Source organism: Chelonoidis abingdonii, chromosome 3 (assembly GCF_003597395.2).
Source record: "Chelonoidis abingdonii isolate Lonesome George chromosome 3, CheloAbing_2.0, whole genome shotgun sequence".
NCBI lineage: Eukaryota > Metazoa > Chordata > Testudines > Testudinidae > Chelonoidis > Chelonoidis abingdonii.
The window spans coordinates 217477995-217498104 of NC_133771.1; the positions used below are offsets into that span (position 1 = coordinate 217477995).

Consider the following 20110-nt stretch of genomic DNA (forward strand, 5'->3'; position numbering starts at 1 on the left):
CGTGTTAATACTGATTGATAAGTGTAAAATCTCATGTTCCGTTATCTGGGTAGTACTAACTGGTTTGGAGCAGGATCTTCCTGCCTTGAGGCAGAGGAAAATAGATATGTATAAAATTCAGGCTACTGTGACCATGAGCAGTATCACCCCACTCCCCCACTGGCCACTTGTAATCTGTTAAGGGGGTCAGCCAGCTTTCACAATCCCCTTTGGGTCTGGCAAGCCCAGACTGCCAGAGCCCATGTATGTAATTGTGATCAAGCTGAAGAGACAGGTACTGAGTTGCCTTTATGACAGCAGAACTTTGGTTACAGCATTATACGACATTTTGCGCATTGTATTATATCCAAAACAATACATAGGAAGAACAGACAGAAAATAATCCATTTAACAATTGTACGGAAAAGGCCAGTAACCATGACCCAAGGTCTGGAGAAAGTCCTCAAAATTAAAGGTGTGATCCAAGAGTACAGCATGGAAAAACAACAGCAGCATTCTTAATAGCTTGTAAATCCTGTTCATTAAGCCAGAGTGATTAACAATAAAAACAACAGTTTTCCCCGATGCGAGCACAAGCCCCCTCTATTTCAGCATTCATAGCATCTAGCACGTCTATTTTGCAAAGCCACTTCTGTACTTCATCAATCTCTCGCTGTAACTTTTAAAAAGCATCTATTAATGCATTAGCTGCTTTCTCAAGCTCTGCAGAACTATTTACAATTGCTCTCCTGAGCTTCGCGACCCCAACTTAGGAATGAAGTGCACGGACAAAGAATGGAATCTTGTTTGTCTGACAACTAAGGACTGGGGCACGACTATACATCAGTTAGTATACCAGGTGGTCTAATTTCCCAATGTCTCGGTGAATAATCCGTCCCATGCATCCTCCCCACGACCCTCAGATTCGGTATGTGGAAGCGCACACCCTCTAACTGGCCAAATGCTTGGAAGGACAACTGTGAATGTCCACATTCCACTCAGAAGTGTCCAATTGGTCTCCATGACCACAGATCAGATGGTACTCCTGATGTGTCGTTAAGGGCAGTGGGCCAAGTCTGGTGCTTAAGATCATCCGAATGGCCATCAGCTGGTCATCCAGCAAATACTGAATTTCTAACATACTAGATCCCCTGCAATGCCTTCCCAGCCTCAGTGATATTTAATACCATCTTTCCTTGGTGCAAGTACTATATTACATCTATTATTTATCTATCCTCGATATTTTCAAAAAGGCATTAACATTAATAGCCTAAGGGGGTGTATTACAGGGTAACAGGGAGATGACAGGGCAACAAGGTGCCTGTGGTACCTGTCATTTAAAATCCAGTTAGGAGAGCAATACATATGAAGGATTTTATACAGACACAGGGCACAGCCTGTAGAAAACCCAAAATTCAATTCAATACCACATTCCCAAGCATGTGTCCCACAAATTCTTTCCTGCCAGTGTCTAATTCTTTGTTTCTTCACAGGGTCAGTTCTTAATGTCCTTTCTAGTCAGGAATTCCTGGACTTTGGCAATTCAAGTGGAGTGAGTGTTCCTTCATCTTCCCCAAAACAGTCGTGTTCAGCATCTTACAGGGGAGAGGTTATCAGCACATCACCTCGTAATGGTTTTTTGCTGCTTCTAGAACAATGCAAAAGGCACAGTAGATCTGTCAGTGGACAAGGAGAGGTTACTAAGCACTTCACCTTGTCCTTTCTCCCTGCTGTCCAGAAGGCACAGCAGAGCTGAAGCAGAAATAGGCTAATCATCAGTAGGAGAATACTCCGAGGTGGGGGTTTTTTTTGCAGCAAGATCATGGTCCAAGCAGTCAGTCTTTGGCACTTCACAGTGGTGTTGGTAGTCAGCAGGACTTAATGGGCCTTTCCAGCGCAAGGGTCTTTGTCTGAATGTGTATAAAAGGTTTGTGGAATTTGTGTAAGACAGAGTCTTTTGTACTAAGGTACAGGCTCTCCTTTTTCTGCAGAATAAAGCATTTTCCTTATCCCTGTCAGGCTGTTAATTGGCTCTCAGCTAGGCAGACCCGATATTTCGGAAACACCAACAAAAAAGTCTTCTGTCAAGTAAGTACTGTGTACACCACGAGTTAGGTCAGCTTAAGTGCATTGCTCAAGGGTGTGGATTTTTTGCATCCCTGAGCGATGTAGGGGTTGGCCTAAAGTTTTAGTGTAGATCAGAGCTGAGTGTCTATACTGAGGTGCTGCAGCTGTGCTGCTGTGGTATTTCAAGTGTAGACAAGCCCTTGTTGTAGTGTAGAGCAGGCCTTTATCTTGGAGCTTGCCACTGAATTACTATGTGGCCTTCACTTTTCTGTTCCAGGTTCCCCATTAAAAGAAACATAAGGAAATATTTCTTTGCACAATGCATAGTCAATGCGTGGAACTCATTGCCAGGGGATGTTGTGAAGGCCAGAACTATAACTGGATTCAAAAAATAATCTAGATAAGTTCCTGGAGGATAGTTGTACTGATGGCTATTAGCCAAGATAGTCAAGAATGGGACTCCATGCTCTGTATAAGCCTCTGACTGCCAGATGCTGGGAGAGGATGACAGAGGATAGATCACTGGATAATTGCCCTGTTCTGTTCATTCCCTCTGAAGTATCTGGTATTGGCCTAGGATTGCCAATTTTGGTTGGACGTATTCATGGAGGTTTCAGTAAATGGCCATCTTTAATTGAGGATTTATCTTTAATTCCTGGAACTCCAGTACAATCCTGGAGAGTTGGCAATCATATAAGACAGGATACTGGACAAGATGACCACTGGTCTGACCCAGTGTGGCCGCTCTTATGTTCATATCAGTACAATGGGGTGATGATCATTCCTATCCACCTACCCCGACAGGATCTGAGCAGTCCTTTTGACTATAGAGTTGCTAGGTATGGTTGTGTTCTTTTGTGTGAATCACTAGAACTCTGAGCCTGCAAATATTTAGGCTGGTAAATCAGTCCTTGCATAAGTTAGTCCTACTGAGTTCAAATGCTGATTTGTATTTGCAAGATCAAGGCCCAAGTAATTCTTCCAATTATCTGAACCTCTTGTTATTCATGTTTGGATGCCCCATAAATTCTGAGCAAATCAGCTCTGACTGTGTAACTGTACCCATTGTGCAGATGGCATGCAGTATGGAAATCAGATGTGTCACCTCCCAAGAAAAAGAGAAAGACCTTGTCTGCACTACAGGTTATTTCAATATAACTTATGTTACTCAGGGGTGTAGGCACTGGTGTAGACAGCACTATGTCAGCAGAAGAGCTTCTTCTCACAACATAGCTAACACCTCTCACAGAGACAGGAGTTATTAAGCTGATGGGAGAGACCGTTGGCTTAGAGCAGCTTCACGACAAGCATTACAGTTAGAAATAGCAGCCTATACCCCACAACAGGCACTGTACAGCAGTGCCTGCTGCTGTGCTAGCCCCAGAGTCCCCCACAGCTGCACCAGTGAGAGAGGGAGGGTGGTCAGAATTCCTTGCACCCAGGACACATGCCTGAGGCAACCGTAGGAGCTCAGCGAGCCTAGTTATGAGCATGCATGCTGTGAGCAGGGAATTGCACAGGAATGCACAGGGCCCTGCACGTCTGCAACAGGGGCACCTCAGCCCCCAGACGTAGGGTGACCAGATATCCTGATTTTATAGGGACAGTTCCGATTTTTGGGTCTTTTTCTTATACCCCCAACTCCCATCCCTATTTTTCACAGTTGCTGTCTGGTCAGCCAGGCCAGAGCAGGGGACAGAAGAGAGGCAGCCCAAGCAGCAGGGAGTGGGAGGAGACAGCCCCATGACGTAAGGGAAGGGCCGCCCGGAGGGGAGGGACCAACCCCAGGGGCTGGGGAGGGGAAAGCGCCAGTTCCGCCGCGAGCCGCGTGCTCCCCTGTCACGTGGGGAGGGAGCACGGGCGGCACGCAGCGCAGCGCAGCGCAGGCGCATTGCGGGGCGCGTCGCGCGGCCGGAGTCCCGGAGCGGAGCGGAGCGGCCATGTCGGGCGCGGGAGGCGCGGCGGGCTCGGCCCGCAAGCGGCTGCTGAAGGAGGAGGACATGACCAAGGTGGAGTTCGAGACCAGCGAGGAGGTGGACGTGACCCCCACCTTCGACACCATGGGGCTGCGCGAGGACCTGCTGCGCGGCATCTACGCCTACGGTGCGGGGCCGGGCCGGGGGCTGAGGGACGGGCCGGGCCGGGCCGGGCCGGCGCCGGGGCTCCCTCGCTCCGCCTCCGCTGGGGGCTCGGGGGTCCCCGGGGGTCGGAGCCCGGGCCGCGGTGGAGCGGCCGCGCTCCCGGGTGTGCGCGGAGCCATGGCACGAAATGGGGCCTAACGTGGGCGCCGGGAGTGCCCAGGCGCGGCGCGGAAGTTGCCCCGGAGAGAGCCGCTGTCGCTCAGCCAGGGCGCACTAGTGTGCGGGCGGCTGTGGCCGTGGCCGTGGCCGAGCTCAGCCTGCTGCGGTTACAGGGGCACGCCAACCTGAGACGTGTCTACACACAAGTGCAGTTACACTGGTTTAACAGTGCCGCTTTAACAGCCGCTTCGTGTGTCGACCACTCCCTTTGCAAATGTCCTGCTTACGCTTCGCTCCGGGCTTTGATTTATGAAATATTTACAACGCTACTTTGATAGCTACAGGGGAAGACGTTTTAAAAGCTCTTTCTGTTTAAAACAACGTTCTAGGTTTTGAGAAACCATCAGCTATTCAACAGAGAGCGATCAAGCAGATTATCAAAGGAAGAGATGTGATTGCACAGTAAGTGGAATTCTGCACTGAAGGAAGAGGATGGAGATGCTTTATTTTTTAAAAGATTGGGAAGATGAGCTAAGTTGCTAACAAGGTCCTCTTAGTTTTTTAAAAGACTGGTATTAAACAAACCTTAAACGTTTTAAGAATGAGATCACCAACAACTTGTTTTTGCCTGTGATTGCATGAAAGAAAATTCACAATCTACAACTTTAAAAAAATGCTATAGGGAAGCAGAGTTCAAAAATAACATTAGTTTAGAGGTGCTCACAGATGAAATGTCCTGCCCCCGTGCCCATAATAGTTCACTGCTTCTAATTTTATTACCATTCTCTCAAAAGGAAAGCAGTGTAAGAGATGCATGTGCTATAGCCTTGTGTGCTTGTCCATACATTGGCTGCTGACGTTTGTTGAAAATACAAGTGTTGGGGAAAATGAGGGTTGGATTCTGCCAATGGATTTGCCCTGCTGTACTTGCACGTGCACTGATGCATTTTCAGGATCTAGCCCTTATTTTGACTGTGTGGTTTTCTGCAGACTACATTTTTTTCAGATGTTAATGTGGGTACTTTTTTTAACTGTCTTTATATAGAGTAATATTTTAAGATTACACACTGAATGTATAAACTACATAATTAACATTTTGCTCATGGTTTATGTCAGGCTGCATTAGGATGGTAACTGGAATTTAATATCACAACAGCATATAAAATCTATTTTTATTAATAAAATACGTCCTAAGTACATGATATTGTGCCATATTTATAAAGCTTTACCTCAGATGTTAATTTCCCTCGCCTCTGATTCTCTCTCTATACAGAAGAGTGATTTTTAACTCAGTCTTTGCTAGAGGCTCCCAGATTCAGCATTTTTATTTAAACATTTAAAAGATTATAGTAAGCTTAGGCCTTAACATTTTATATTCAGATTTTAAATTTTTTAAATCTTAATAATCTAAACAACATTTTAAAATAGATTTTTAAATTTTTATTTACACTGCTGAAACTTGTAGTCTAATGTAGAATATATTAAAGCACAAATTTGGTAAATGTTTATGCATTCATTTAAGTGTGTATGCCCAATCCTACAAACTTTTGCATATGTAACACATTTAGCCCTGCCTACCATGGGAAATTGTGTACATTTGTTTACACTGAGGAACTTTGTTTGAAGTTTTAGGAAGTTTACTGGTTTTAAAGTCTGATAGAATGTTTTTGTAGATGAAACCTTGGTTTCACCTAATATGCCAGTACTAGCCCCTATTGACTGTCACAGTGCCATCTCATAACCAATCTCAAGACTCAAGTTCTTGCCTACTGTAGGGTCCTGTCAAAGCTATGGAAGTGACCCACAATTGACAACGAGGGTAAGCCAGAGAGCCTATCTAGGCTGTCCCTAACCAAGGCTGACAACAGCTTGGGAGCTCATGCAGAAAAGGCAGTGCTATTTGCTACACCCATTACAAAAAGCATGCTACAGTTCTTTGTGTTGTGTGGTTTGATGTCATGTAGACAAGCTCCCAAGCTGTGTTCAGCTGTACCTGAGTTATAGTCTAGCTGGTCCTTCTGGTAGACCCCACCCCTCTTTTGTCAGCCATGTCTATCTAGTGGCTTAAAGTTGACGCTACAAAAGGAGAAAAAATTGTGCTTGTGCCTGATGTTTGCTGCTTTGTAAGTAAGGAGTATTAAAGGGTTTTACAAAATCAACTTGGTTTTTTTTATTTAGAAATTTGGGATTTTTCTGCTGTAAAAGACTTAGCCCTGTCTACACTAGGAAACTATCTGAAAATCTTCCATTGTTGCTTTCAGTGATTCTTCCATGGAATAAGCAACACTAGAAGCCCTGGGATTTGCTTTCAGTGTTTAAAAACTACTATCATAACCCTATTCAGAGCAGGCTGAATCAATGTGTTAAAACAGTGGTGGTTTCTCAGCGTTGCTAATACAAGTGGACCTGAACCATTAACCAATGGTGGGAAACTTCTCTCTCTCAATTAGTGCCTGGGATAGCTAGAAGTAGGGAAATGGTGACATTTCAAGTGCAGAATATGGAAATGGAGCAGTGTAGAGAGATTTTTAGTCATGGGTTAACACCTATAAGACCTGTTTAACTTCAATGACTAACATTTTGAATACAAGGATTAGGTAAAGATCTAGCACTACCTTTAGGCTATGTCTATGCTACAGTCTGTCGGCATAACTTACGTCGCTCAGGGGTGCGAATAAGCCACTCTCTGAGTGACAGTTACACCGGCATAAGCATTTGTGTGCCCAGTGTGACATTGGTGAGAGCTTTTCCCACCAACATAGCTTCTGCCATTCATGGAGGCAGTTTTATGAGGCAGTCGGAGAGGTCTCTCCTGTTAACATAGAGCGTCTTCACCAGACACACTGCAGAGCGGTGTGTGTAGATATGCCCTCAGTTGAAATATGAGCTCCTAGTAAACATGCTCTAAGACTCTCAGGAAAGTCTTCTAGCAAAGCCAGAGAGGCAGATTTGATATTCTTGGAGAGATCTATGGTAAAATACAAGCAGAAGACACCTTTACCAGCCCCTCTCCCTGCCCCTTTATGACCTGTTTTGCAAAGAAGCAAAATCATTCCCCAGTCATCATCACAGGCTAACAGTCCCTTTGTTTAGAGACTTGGGGGTTCCAGAGCTGGGGATTTACTAGTGTCAAATGTTTTTTTAATTATGCAGATGACAACCAGGTTAGCTAAAATTTTGTAAGATAAATTGTTGAAAACTAACATTGTCCATTAATTGTAATGTTGACTATTAAAGGATTAGCAGAGAAGTTAGCTTTTGTTTTGGGGAAATGTTAAAATTAGCTGTATGTGTTCTTCAGAAATAGGTTCTTAAATGCTTTATCTTTCCAGGTCACAATCTGGAACAGGCAAAACAGCAACATTTTGCATCTCTGTTCTACAGTGTTTGGATATTCAGGTAACTTTCAGCACTTAAATATACTACATTTTACAATTTTAAAATGAAACTTTTGAAATAGATATTTAATAATTTGTATGCATTCATTGTTAAGAGTACAACTGGATGAGTGAAGCTTTAAACTGAAATCTTCTAACCATAGGCAATGGAATTTGTCAAATTTAATTTCATCAGATTTTGCCTAAAATCCATTTCTGCAGGAATTTTTAACTCTTGAGCTCTGCTGGGCTGTATTCCTATATTTTAATAGGTGTCACTGGAAGACAGACATGGTTATTTTCTTTTCACCTTTCCCATGCAAGCAACCCATGAGTTCATTGGATCCACTCATGGGACTTAAAGAACCTCCATAGGCCACAATTCTCTAAGGGAAAAATGCTGAAATTTCATCACAATAAAGCTGATTTTTATCAGCCCCGTTCTCCCCAAATGCTCACGTTTACATTCTATAAATCCTGAAGTAAACTATCAAGCAGTTATAAAGAGACCAATAGTCCATTTACAGTCTGGCTTCACTTGAGTCTGATTCTTCCTCTCGCAGCTCCCTGCAGTTTAGTAACTTTAAAATAAATTTACATTTTCCAAATGCTAAACTTAATTCTCAGGGATGTTTCCTTAAAATTTTCAGTGTTCCCAGTGGAAGAGATGTAAATTGTAATCTCTTCGATTTTTGACTAGTAAAATTATACCTGAGGAATCATCTGGTAAATTGTTTTCATCTTGCATGAGAAGTCCACTCACCACTAGTGGTGCCTCCTCCTGGTTATATTGGGAATTAGCTCTGCCAAGTGCTGTGTCCTCCCGTGGAAGTGTCTCTCCCATTGTCTTCTTGCACCAGGAACCAAAGCCTCCTCTCTGCAACTTAGCCCTTCAGCCAGTTCACTATCTTTATTTCCCTCTTCTGGGGTAGCAAAGTCTCTCTTGACAAATGGCTCAAGTAGTCTTTCCACTCACTGGCCAGCCACTGTGACTTCCTCAACAGCTGGTAAGGGAGCCTGGGGCTGGCCCTCTCATCAGCAAGAAGTGTGTACCTTGCTGCTCTCTTCTCCCTCCCCCCCCCCCCCTTCCCCTCTCTGGGTTTGCCAGCCTCCCAACTCCCTCCCTGCAGGGAGGAACTGTGAACTACCCAACTCCAAGCTTGCCAACACTCCTCCCTCTTCCTAGGGAGTGACTGCAGCCTTTCCCTGCAGCCCCCTCTGTCAGCTTTCTGACTTATATAGGCCCTGCTGGTTCCTGCACAGGTGAGTTGCTTCTTATTAAGGCTTCTCTCTGTCTTAATTCCCCCCAGCTTGCAACCCCTAATAGGTTAATTGGACCCTCTAGCCTCCCTTTCAGGGCAGGTGTGGGGAGGACACACCATCATATTCATGTGCAAGCAAAGAACAAATACATTCATAATTGGTAGTTTCCAGAAAGTAGGACTTAGTGTCTGGTCGTAGCTGACATAGTGAAGAACAAGCCAGTGGAGTGAAGCGTCCTGCTGGATGATATTGTTGAATGCAACTTATACAGGGAGGTATTCTCATGTGCGTGGGTTTGAGCAGGAGCAACTTCTCAGATGAGCTGATTGACCCTTATGCATTTTGTACTAAAATTTATGCTGAATGCTTCTTGGTGTCTGTCATTTCCAAGTCCTTAGAGACCCACTGTCCCTGTTATGTTTGGGTGATATTGGACTTATTCAATTTGTCTGTTTCATTCAGGTCCGTGAAACCCAGGCATTGATTTTAGCACCAACTAGGGAGTTGGCAGTACAGATTCAAAAGGTAAGAACATTTGAAGCTGCCAAACTGAGCACATTCTTTGTGCCTGTAAACTCTTACCAATGTTTTACCGACAGTAGTAAGTGCCCAGTATTACTAGAACAGTTGGTGAATTTTTAGCATCGTGTGGATTTTCAGTGATGATTTTCCTCCATGGAAAATGAAGTGGTGGTACATATACTACTTACTGTATCTAATACTGTGTTAGGTATAGTAACAAATTGATAATACTACTGGCTTACTGATATTCCACAGGAGTAACTCTTGATTAGCCCAAAAGCACATATTTTGTTGGTTGCTGAGGTACAGTTGGCGCTCTTAATGTTAGAATCTCTGACAGTACAGTGTTGTTTCTCTTCTTATTATGCTCACATGTTGCAACAATTAACTTTTTGGCATTGCAGTGAACCTTCTATAAACACAGCTGTGATGTGTGCAGATCTCTTGGAGATGTTGTGAAGCTGAATTTATTCATCTTTTCTGTCCAGTCTGGGTGAGAGATTGCAGGCTTAGAAGATATCCAGTGGAGTGTGTTGAAACCTTTGCCTTGATTCTATAGCTTTTTATCCTGGATTTTTAGAATGTGGCACCATAGCATTTTCTCTTTCTTAGAACTTCAAAAAAATCCCACAGTTTGAATCCTGTGACTGAGAAACTCATACATAGCTAGAAATGCCATAATCAGAGAAAGTGTTGCCTCATTTATACAGATTGTAATTCCTCTGTTTAAATTCAGCTGCAAATTTTCTGACACTTGTGATTTGACCTACCAACTTGTTCCTACCCATGGTCCTGAAACTCCGTTATCAGTGCGGGAGGTTTTCTTCTGTGCTGCTATTTCTGCATACAAAGTGTCTCCAAAGTTGCCTAAGACATGACAGCAGTCCTCCCTTTCACACTCTTGCATTACAGAGGAAGCACAGGACTAGCACCACAGGCTGGAGCAGGGGGCAGAAAGGTGTGTGGTTGGAAAGAGCTGCATGTAAATAGTGGAGTGCTGCAAACAGGGAGGGACCTGTCTAGGGATCTCATAGCAAATAGTTTGTGGTGCTATTGTAAACTGTCTAAATGTTTCTTCTATGCTGACTTGACACAGGGCCTTCTTGCTCTTGGTGACTACATGAATGTGCAGTGTCATGCCTGTATTGGAGGCACAAACGTTGGTGAAGATATCCGGAAATTGGATTACGGACAGCATGTTGTTGCTGGTACACCAGGTCGTGTGTTTGGTAAGGAGGTCACTGGCTAGCAATGCCATATCTGGCTTTAATACCCAAGATACACATAATTGTTCAGGATAAATTTTGTATACTTCATGCTTAAGGGATTGTTTTGTTCCTGCGAATGTGAAGTGGTATGACCATTTGACATGGTTCCACATGGGGAATTATTAGTTAAATTGGAAAAGATGGGGATCAATATGAAAACTGAAAGGTGGATAAGGAACTGGTTAAAGGGGAGACTCCAACGGGTCGTACTGAAGAGTGACAACTGTCAGGCTGGAAGGCGAGGTTTACTACTGGAGTTCCTCAAGGACAGTTCTTGGGACCAATTTCTTATTTACCTTTTTATTAATGGACCTTTGCACAAAAAAGCGGGAATGTTTGCTAATTTAAAGTTTGTGATGACACAAAAGCTGGGGTTATTGCTAACACGGGAGAAGGACCGGGGATACTATTCAGGAAGATCTGGACCACCTTGTACCACTGGAGTTAATAGCTACGTAGGGATGAAATTTAATAGTGAAAAGTGCAAGGTCATCCATTTAGGATTAATAAGAAGGATTTTTAGTTTATAAATTGGGGACCCACAGTTGGAAGCAACAGAGGAGGAGAAGGACCTTGAAGTATTGGTTGATTCACAGGTAATGACTAGAGCCGCCAATGTGATATGGCAGTTAAAAAAGCTAAAAAAATGCGGTTTTTAGGGTGCATCAGGTGAGGTGTTTCCAGCAAGTAAGGAGGTGGTTAGTACCGTTAGTATAGCACTGGTTATGAGATCTTTCATCTGGAAAACTGTGTGCAGTTCTGGTCTCCCATGTTTAAGAAGGAATGAATTCAAACTTGGAACAGGTTTCAGAGACGGGCTACATAGGATGATCCGAGATTGGGACAAACCTCTCTTATGAAAGGAGGAACCTCAAAAGAGCTTGCTTGTTTAGCTTAACCAAAAAGAAGATTAAAGATTATGGGGGGGATATGTGTGGCTCTTTTATAATTATTCAGAGGGATTAATATTAGGGGAGGGAGAGGAATTATTTTAAGCTTAGTACCAATTGTAGACCAAGAACAATGATATAAACTGGACCACTAAGAAGTTTAACTTGAAATTAGACGAAGGTTTCAACCATTAGAAGGAGTGAAGTTCTGGAACCGCTTCCAAGGGGAGTAGTGGGGGCAAAAGAACATAAATCTGCTTTAAGACTAAGCTTTGATAAGTTTAGGGATGGGTGGTATGATGGGATAGCTTAATTTTGGCCAATTGATTCTTTGATTATCCGCAGGTAAGTAAGCCCAGTGGTCTGTTGATGGGATGTTGGATGGGATGGGATCTGAGCTACTTGCAGAGAATTCTTAACCCTTGAGAAGTGGCTGGTGATGTCTTTGCCCACATGCTCAGGTTTATACGCTGATTGCCATATTTGGGGTCGGGAAGGAATTTTCCTCCGGAGCAGATTGGCAGAGGCCCTGGAGGTTTTTCACCTTCCTCTGCAGCACGGGGCACGGGTCACTTGCTGGTGGATTCTCTGCAGCTTGAGGTCTTCAAACCACAATTTGGAGACTTCAGTAACTCAGACATAGGATAGGGGATTGTTATAGAAATGGATGGGTAGGATTCTGTGGCCTGCTTTGTGCAGAAGGTCAGACTAGATGATCATATTGGTCCCTTCTGACCCTAAAGTCTATGAGTCTATGAAAACTCCATTTAAAGGGACACCGTAAACCTAAACACTCTAACTTTTACCAACTATTAACAGTAACTTCTAAGATCACTCCAGCTGAAAGACTTGGAGACAGAAATCATTTTGTTGTTTTTTTCAGTTTATCATGTATAGTCAATTTCACTTCTCCTGACTAATCACTTTTCCTTGTTTGCTGTGCAAATACCATACAACAAGGAAGAGAATAATTTACTAGGAAAATGTTATTGCACGTGCCCAGAAATTGGCATGAGGCTCAGGGAGGAGGTGTGTAGGAGTTGAAGCTACTCAATTGTTTTGTTTTTTAATGGACTAGATTAAAAACAATTTGAATTCTTTGTGGTTTGTAAAAAGTTCTCGGCAATATATTTCCACTCAAAACTAGCTACCAATAGTCCTCTCTTGGCTAGTCCAGCGTGCCAATGCAGCATTGTTTTCTGGTTTCTCTATAATAACTTCAATTTTTATGGCTACTGAAAGGTGCCTGGATGACAACATTGGAGACTCCATTCCTCTTACAGTGCAGGCATGGCACGCCCAGTAGCAGTGCAGGCTTCTCGCACTGCCCTGGCAGTGTACCTCAGTGCTGACTTACACCTCCTGGGCTGAATATCCCTCCTGTTCAGTCCTTGGAGACTCTGAGCCTGGCAACAAGTGTCGGTTCTGGTTGTATTTATAACGTATTGGTATGTTTAGTTTGGAAAAGAGGAGATTAAGGGGGACGTGGTAGCGAACTTGAAAGGCTGCCATAAAAAAAGATGAAGAAAAGCTGTTCTCTCTTGCCACAGAGGGCAGGACAAACAGCAGTGGGTTCAAACTTCAGCACTGCAGATTGAGATTAAACCTCATGAAACACTTCCGAACTGTAAGAAGAGTAGGGCTATGGAACAGATGCCTAGGGCGGTTGTGGAAACTCCCTCACTGCAGGCTTTCAAAAGGAGGCTGGGAAGCCATCTGGCCTGGATGGTTTGCGGAATGCATAGATAAGTAGAGCTGTCTGATAGTGGCAGTTAGGGAATGTTGCAAGTATCTGTGTCGCTGGAAACTTTCATGATACTGAACTGGAACCTTGCAGATATGATTCGTCGTCGAAGTTTAAGGACTCGTGCTATCAAAATGTTGGTTTTGGATGAAGCTGATGAGATGCTCAATAAAGGTAAAAAAATATCCTTTGCACTCCTCCCTCCACCTGACGCTCTAGTGTGCACAGCACTGGGAATCCTCTTGCCAAAGGGCGTGTAATGTAGCTGGTTAGAACATCAGTGGCCCTATGGCTGTACTTGCTACACCTAACCTGATACAGTGAGATCCCTTAGTTTGATTCCAGGGGTGTGCGTTCTTCCTATCTCCATTTTCTGTGGAGTACAGTGCTTTTGGAGTGTGGGGGATAAGATAAGAGTTGAAGTTGTTTGGGTGACTTTAGCTGTGAATTCACTAATTCCTAATGTTTGTTTTTAAGTGTAACCTTAATTTTGAATTCCAGAGTCAGTGTAAGAAAAGCATTCAAAGAAAATGCAAACATTAACACTACTGTGCTATTTGGTTCGCTTTGGCAGGTTTTAAAGAACAGATTTATGATGTGTACAGATACCTGCCCCCAGCTACTCAGGTGGTTCTGATCAGCGCTACCTTGCCTCACGAAATCCTGGAGATGACCAATAAATTTATGACTGACCCAATCCGCATCTTGGTTAAACGGTGAGTGATGTTCCCATGAGAAAAGCAGCTCTCGAGTTCCACCAGAAGTTGGGCTCTCGTCAGTCTCTGGAATTAGTCTTCCTCTGTAAGTGATGGCTTTTGAATGTGATTGCTTCAAAATCCTTCCTTGTTGGACTAGAAAGGGATTGGTTAAGGCTGTAAACTTGCTTTAAAGTGCAAAGCCCATTCAGGTGTTTCTTCTAGTTAGCGGCTGTTTGCCAAGCAGCTTTCAGACCTTCTGTCCTAAAACTTGGGATAGTTTTGTTCATTTTCCAACAGCTGCCCTCTGCAGCCAACATCTCCACTTCGTAGCACTCTGCAGCTTCCCTCCAGCCTGGCTGGCAGCTCCTAGTCTGCTCCCCAAACCTCTTCTGATTCTTCTTCATGGCCTTCTCCCGTGCAGTGCCCTCCTCCTAGAGATTCCTTCTTCACCCCTGCCCTGCCACCTCTTGCTCCTATAAAGGTGACCCACAAGATATTTTGATGCCTTCTCTCACATTTTACAATGTGTGAAGTAGGTTTAAAAAGTGTTGCACCTTGGAAATACCTGGAAAGCTCAATCTGGGCTTCCTGGGTTTTCTTGGAAGACTTTTGAGGGAGTGGGGGGGCAGGGGGGGGGGTCCTGATATGTCTCAGCTTTCACATCAAACCAAAGGGGATGGGGTGTTTGGATCTTTAACAGACCTCTTTTGTCCCAAATACTCATTATACATTGGAGTTCTATGGGTGGCAACAAAACCTGAGTTCTAAGCAGGCTAAGTAATGGGTCTTCCCTTGCTTAGTCATCTCTCTTGTGATGCCACAATCACATTAGATTTCAAGTCTCTGACAGAGCTCCTAATGTCAAAAGCAGCAGCACTGAAAACCTCACCTTTTGGGTCCTCTGTGTGTAGTGTGCGCAGGGCACAAGCTCAGTTTTGTCATGTGGGTCGCCTTTATGTCCATCCTCAAAGCACACTTCCCCAAGGACACTTGAGAACCACTAACAGTACATGAACCATTCCTCAAATCTGCATAACTCTTAAATTGTGTGCATCACTCCACATAAGCGGGTGCATGACCCTTAGTCTCCCCTGCATCACTGCTTCCTGTTGATTTAGGACCCAGTCCCACAAATTGGTCAGCACATGCAGACGCATCTAGCCCTTCGCTGAGGTTCAGTACATGCATACAACTCTTTCACATGGAACAGGGTGCGTTCAGAGCCTTAATGGAACTTCCAGGCAGGGTCTCCCTCTCTGTCTGCTTTGTAAAGCACCATGTGCATGTAGGACCTTGTATAAATAAAATCAGCAATTCACAGTGTATGTGACAATAGTATCAACTCTGTTCAGTGTGGCTGGTGGGCTGAATGTATTGGCTTACAGACTGCCCTGAAGTGTCTGCCCCTTAAAAGACACAATGGCTCTTTTCTGTGTGCAGTGATGAATTGACTCTGGAAGGAATCAAACAGTTTTTTGTGGCCGTGGAAAGGGAAGAATGGAAATTTGATACACTGTGCGATCTGTACGACACACTCACTATCACGCAGGCTGTCATCTTCTGTAACACCAAGAGGAAGGTATGGCAGCAACATATAAGTGTTCATGTTTGTCTATAATGGTAGCTGTTGTTCCCCCGGCCTATCAGTTATCAGTATCTAATCGTGTGAGACTGAAGACGAGAGGCCAACTGTTAGCCTGGGAACTGCTAATCTCAGTAGTTTCTCTTGCTTTAAACTGCAGCCTCCTGCTCATGGCGATTGGCATATCCACTCAAGGCATTTGTTATTAAAAGCCAAAGAAAATTCCATTCAAATGTTAGGATCCCTCTTCTAACTACTACTTTCCAGGTTGTCTCTAGTAGAACTAGAGAATCTGCTGAGGGATCTGGAGAATTTTCTACCACTAGCCATTTTTTAACTCAAGACTGGATTAGAGCCAATCTTAAAAAACATCCAAAGAGGAATTATTGTGGGGATGGTCTGTGCTATGCAGGTCAGACTAGATGCTCACAGTGGTGTCTCACCTCCCACACCTGCTGGCCCTTGGTTACACTGATTGAACCTCCTGGCTCAGGCATGTTGGGTGGGATGAGCCCTGGCCAGTGAAGGCTGCTGAAAAGAAGAGGAACATTGTCCTCCCCCAACCCTTCCCTCCAACCTGGCCTGGGAAGTGTTGTCAAGTTTACCTGCAGAAGCCCAGGGAATTGTAAATCATGGTGCTGTTGAACTGCCTAGCAGGTCTTTTAACTAACCAACATGAACTGTGACTTGATATTGACTAAAGCAGCATGTAATGGGCAGTGGAACCAATTGGCAAAGAGATTTTGTGCCCTGATTTGAGACTGTTTAGCTAGGAGTTTTTGAAACTAGAACCAGATGGCACTGGGTGCCTGTTCGAGACATGCTAACCTGGCACTGAGTTTCTTGTTGGTTAGGTTGAAATCAAGCTAGTCCGTAACCAGTTATGTGCTGTCCTATTGCCATCTTGTCCATGAAGAGAATTGTGATCAAAGGTTGAGTTGCCCTTTTAGAACAGTAAAATTGACTAGCAAGTAGAGGTCCAAAGTCCCCTGGAAACTATGGAAACAAAACCACACCACAGGAGGAAATTCACCGACTCTCTGTCGGGGGGGCTGAGAGACGAATACAGCTTTTCCCATCAAACAGGCAAGACCACTGCTAGGTCTACATGCCCCTCCCTGGCATCTAGGGACAGCTTGAGTTGTCACTCACGGATGTTTAGGAATAGTGGAGCTTGCTCTTTCTAGAACAGCTCTCTCCCTGGATGGTTTTACTGCCCAGGCAAGTATATTGAAGAGGCCCAGCTGTCTCCGTGTGGAGTTAGTCCTGGTTGTTGCTTATTAGCTAGTAGTGAGTCTTGCAGGTGTTAGTTCAAATCAGTGATCCAGTGTTGCTAGGATAGAATTCACTGAACCTTGCATTGGGTCTGTGCTCCATAAATAATGGAAATGCTTTATGTTCCACGGACAGGATGCTGACTGCTTTTTCCTCCTGAAAGTCTAATCTTCAGAAGCAGTTGTGGAGATGTCTTGTGACTCCCTCTAACCTCTGCACTTCTTCATGAAAGCTCCATAAGAGTGTGCTTCATCAATCATGACTAGCAAACTATTATTTCAGGAACAAACACGTGATAGTACATGTACAGAACTACCCCTGGCTACCTCTTTGTGCGTGCAGGTTGACTGGCTAACGGAGAAGATGAGAGAAGCCAACTTCACGGTGTCATCAATGCATGGTGATATGCCACAGAAGGAGAGAGAATCCATCATGAAAGAGTTCAGATCCGGGGCAAGGCAAGTGACTTAACTCTTCTGTGTATGGCGTTACAGTATGAGACCAGGATTCCCTCCCCAATGTCCTATGGGAGGGTGGCTGAACTATGTCTTCAATATCTATCCCTCTGCATCTCTGTCCTGAAAGCCCCCTTCACCTTTCCATCCTCATTTTTGGTGATTCTAGAATAAGCTATAAGATGAAAATATTAGAGTTCTGAGATCACTGGACTGCCCTTCCATAGCACCTCAGGGTGGGGGACCTCTGCATAGGCTGGCTGGAGAACTGTGGTGGTAGAAGTAGAATGAGCCCATGCTATTTAATAAGAGTATCTGGGAGCTGGAGAAAGCTGCAGAGATTGAGCTTCATTTCTCAGCATGTGGAAGGAGTTGCCTCTGACTGTGCCATACCAGGCTGCTGCTGTTGAATTTGATACTTGGTACTGGAGGTTTTCAGCTCCCTTCTTCCCGACCTTCCCTAAAAGCTCTAGTTTCTTGTGTATTCTCCCTGGAGGAAGCAGATAGTTGGGTCCCCCTGTAGAGACCTAGAAGGAGCCTCCTGCTGAAGCAGCAGAACATGAAATGACTCATTCCATCTGCTAAATATCAAAATGAGCTTCTTACCAGCTGTCCCATCACCAAGGGGATGGCGTGAGCAATTTGATTACAGTCGAACCCGTTTGATGAAGTAATAGGGGATCAAGGAGTTTATACAATTGAATACCTCAACTGTAGTATCTCCAGTGTGGAAGTTGCAACAGGTGCACTGCATTGCTTTGCAGGACAGGAAATCCATTTGCAGTGCATTGAAGGCATTTAGTATAAAGGGATGTCAACTTATGCATAACAAATGTGATGTTGATGAAGGAATGTGTATTTTGTCAGGAAAATGAATTGTATAATGGGTTAGTCATAAGATTCATGTTTGTAAAATTGGAGTTTGACTGTAGCTGTTTGAAACAGTTTTCTTAGCAGCTTTAGGAAACTAGTTAATAAGTGACACTTGGCCTGTCAGTGCATTGCAGGAAGATGGTGGTTAATGTCTCCCTAACTCATTTCACAACACCCTTCCAGTGGGATTGGAGTGCAATAACTCTGCTCTTCTCTCTTGGCAGCCGTGTGCTTATTTCTACAGATGTTTGGGCCAGGGGCTTGGACGTTCCTCAGGTGTCCCTGATCATTAACTACGACTTGCCCAACAACAGAGAACTGTATATACACAGGTACAGAAATGGCTACTTTTATTAAGTCTTATTCAACTATGACTACCCAGTCAACTAATGCTGGATCCTTTCCTTCAACAGAATTGGTAGATCAGGTCGATATGGCCGAAAAGGTGTTGCCATCAACTTTGTAAAGAATGATGACATCCGTATCCTGCGTGATATTGAACAGTACTACTCTACCCAGATTGATGAGATGCCCATGAATGGTGAGTGTAGGGTGCAGCCAAATATGACTCCTCCTAGCTCAGCTGGGCAGAATGGCAGCTGCCCCCTAACCTAGTTGTGTATCACTATGTAAAATGTTGTTTCAACAGAATCAAATAGGGAAGCTTAAAATACTGTTTTATTGTACTGAAGTTTTTGGCCATTTGTAAACTCAAATCCTGGGGGGTTGAGAGGTGTTTGTATTCCAGTGAAGAGGCTGAAGCGGTTGTGTGCATTAGCTGTAGTACCGCTGTTATGGTGTGCTGCATTTTTAGCATAGGCTTAACTTATGTTCTCTCTCTTTCAATTCAGTTGCTGATCTTATTTAAAGAATCAGGACCTGCTGAAGGCCAGTAGAAGGGGAGAGCTCCATTTTAGACTTTACAAGGAGTTATGTGCTATTTTTATTTAACCGTGACATTTGTGAAGTCCCCTAGCGGAACATTGCCCTTTTCTTGATGTAATCTGCAAATTAGGATGTGTAAATAATGCGTTCACAGCCATTTTACCTTCTTTTTTCAATTAAAATTTTACCACAAACTCTATCTGCTCACTTTAACTCTAAGATGGTAATTAGAAAAACTAGGTCCAAAGAGGTGTGTTTTACAGTTGGATGCAGTGTTATGAAATGGCAGTAGACATCAAATATACTTAAGCCCCTCAAAAACATAACATGCAAACCTCCCAGTCATGTTTATTCCAGTTGAAACATTCCTGTAAGTGCCCGGTTGGTTTGTGTAAGGAAAGGAAATCAGCATGAGTCTGAACTCTTCCACTCTTGGGAAGCAAGTCATACTAGTTATTAAGATAAGTTCATGGTGGCTCAGTGCACAAGCTGTTTACTTTTGTACCAGACCTACTGTGGGGACTCCCCTGTCTCTGTGACATTTCAGTGGTAGTGGTAGATTGTGGAGTGTTGAACAGGAGCAAATGTAGGCACACTGTGGCTGTGTGGGAGTTAAAGATTTTTAATAGCATAGGGGGTTAGGTGAATGTCTTGCTGTCCCCGACCACTGGGTTCTCTTGCAGTGTTTAGTCTCTGACAGATCTTATTCATGAGGTTGTTGAAAGCAGCAGTGAGTTGAAGTGGCAGAGTAGAGCACAAGAACAGGAGCTGATCAGCACTTAGTCTGATATTTGCGGGAGTCTCTGCAAACCTGTCTCATTTATTCTTTGAATATACTCTTTAAAAAAAATGACTACATGCATCTGACAAAGTCTATAAGGTGCCACAGGATTCTCTGCTGTCTTTTTTTAAAGAGTCACAGAAACCTAATCTGGGTAGAGTGAAGGTTGGTTCTAGCAGTAACAAAAAATAAAGGCCAAGAATGTTGGATT

General features: G+C 43.9%; 1 protein-coding gene across 1 annotated transcript; it reads left to right on the plus strand.

Annotated features, from left to right (window-relative positions):
• Window positions 1-3925: 3925 nt before the first annotated feature.
• On the plus strand, window positions 3926-19312 carry EIF4A3 (eukaryotic translation initiation factor 4A3). Its single transcript, XM_032779213.2, has 12 exons — window positions 3926-4149; window positions 4676-4748; window positions 7619-7685; window positions 9389-9451; window positions 10545-10677; window positions 13444-13524; window positions 13925-14066; window positions 15489-15627; window positions 17248-17363; window positions 18458-18565; window positions 18647-18774; window positions 19085-19312. Exons 1-12 carry the CDS (start codon window positions 3987-3989, stop codon window positions 19099-19101), a joined length of 1230 nt encoding a protein of 409 aa, XP_032635104.1. The 5' UTR covers window positions 3926-3986; the 3' UTR covers window positions 19102-19312.
• The last annotated feature ends 798 nt before the right edge of the window (window positions 19313-20110 follow it).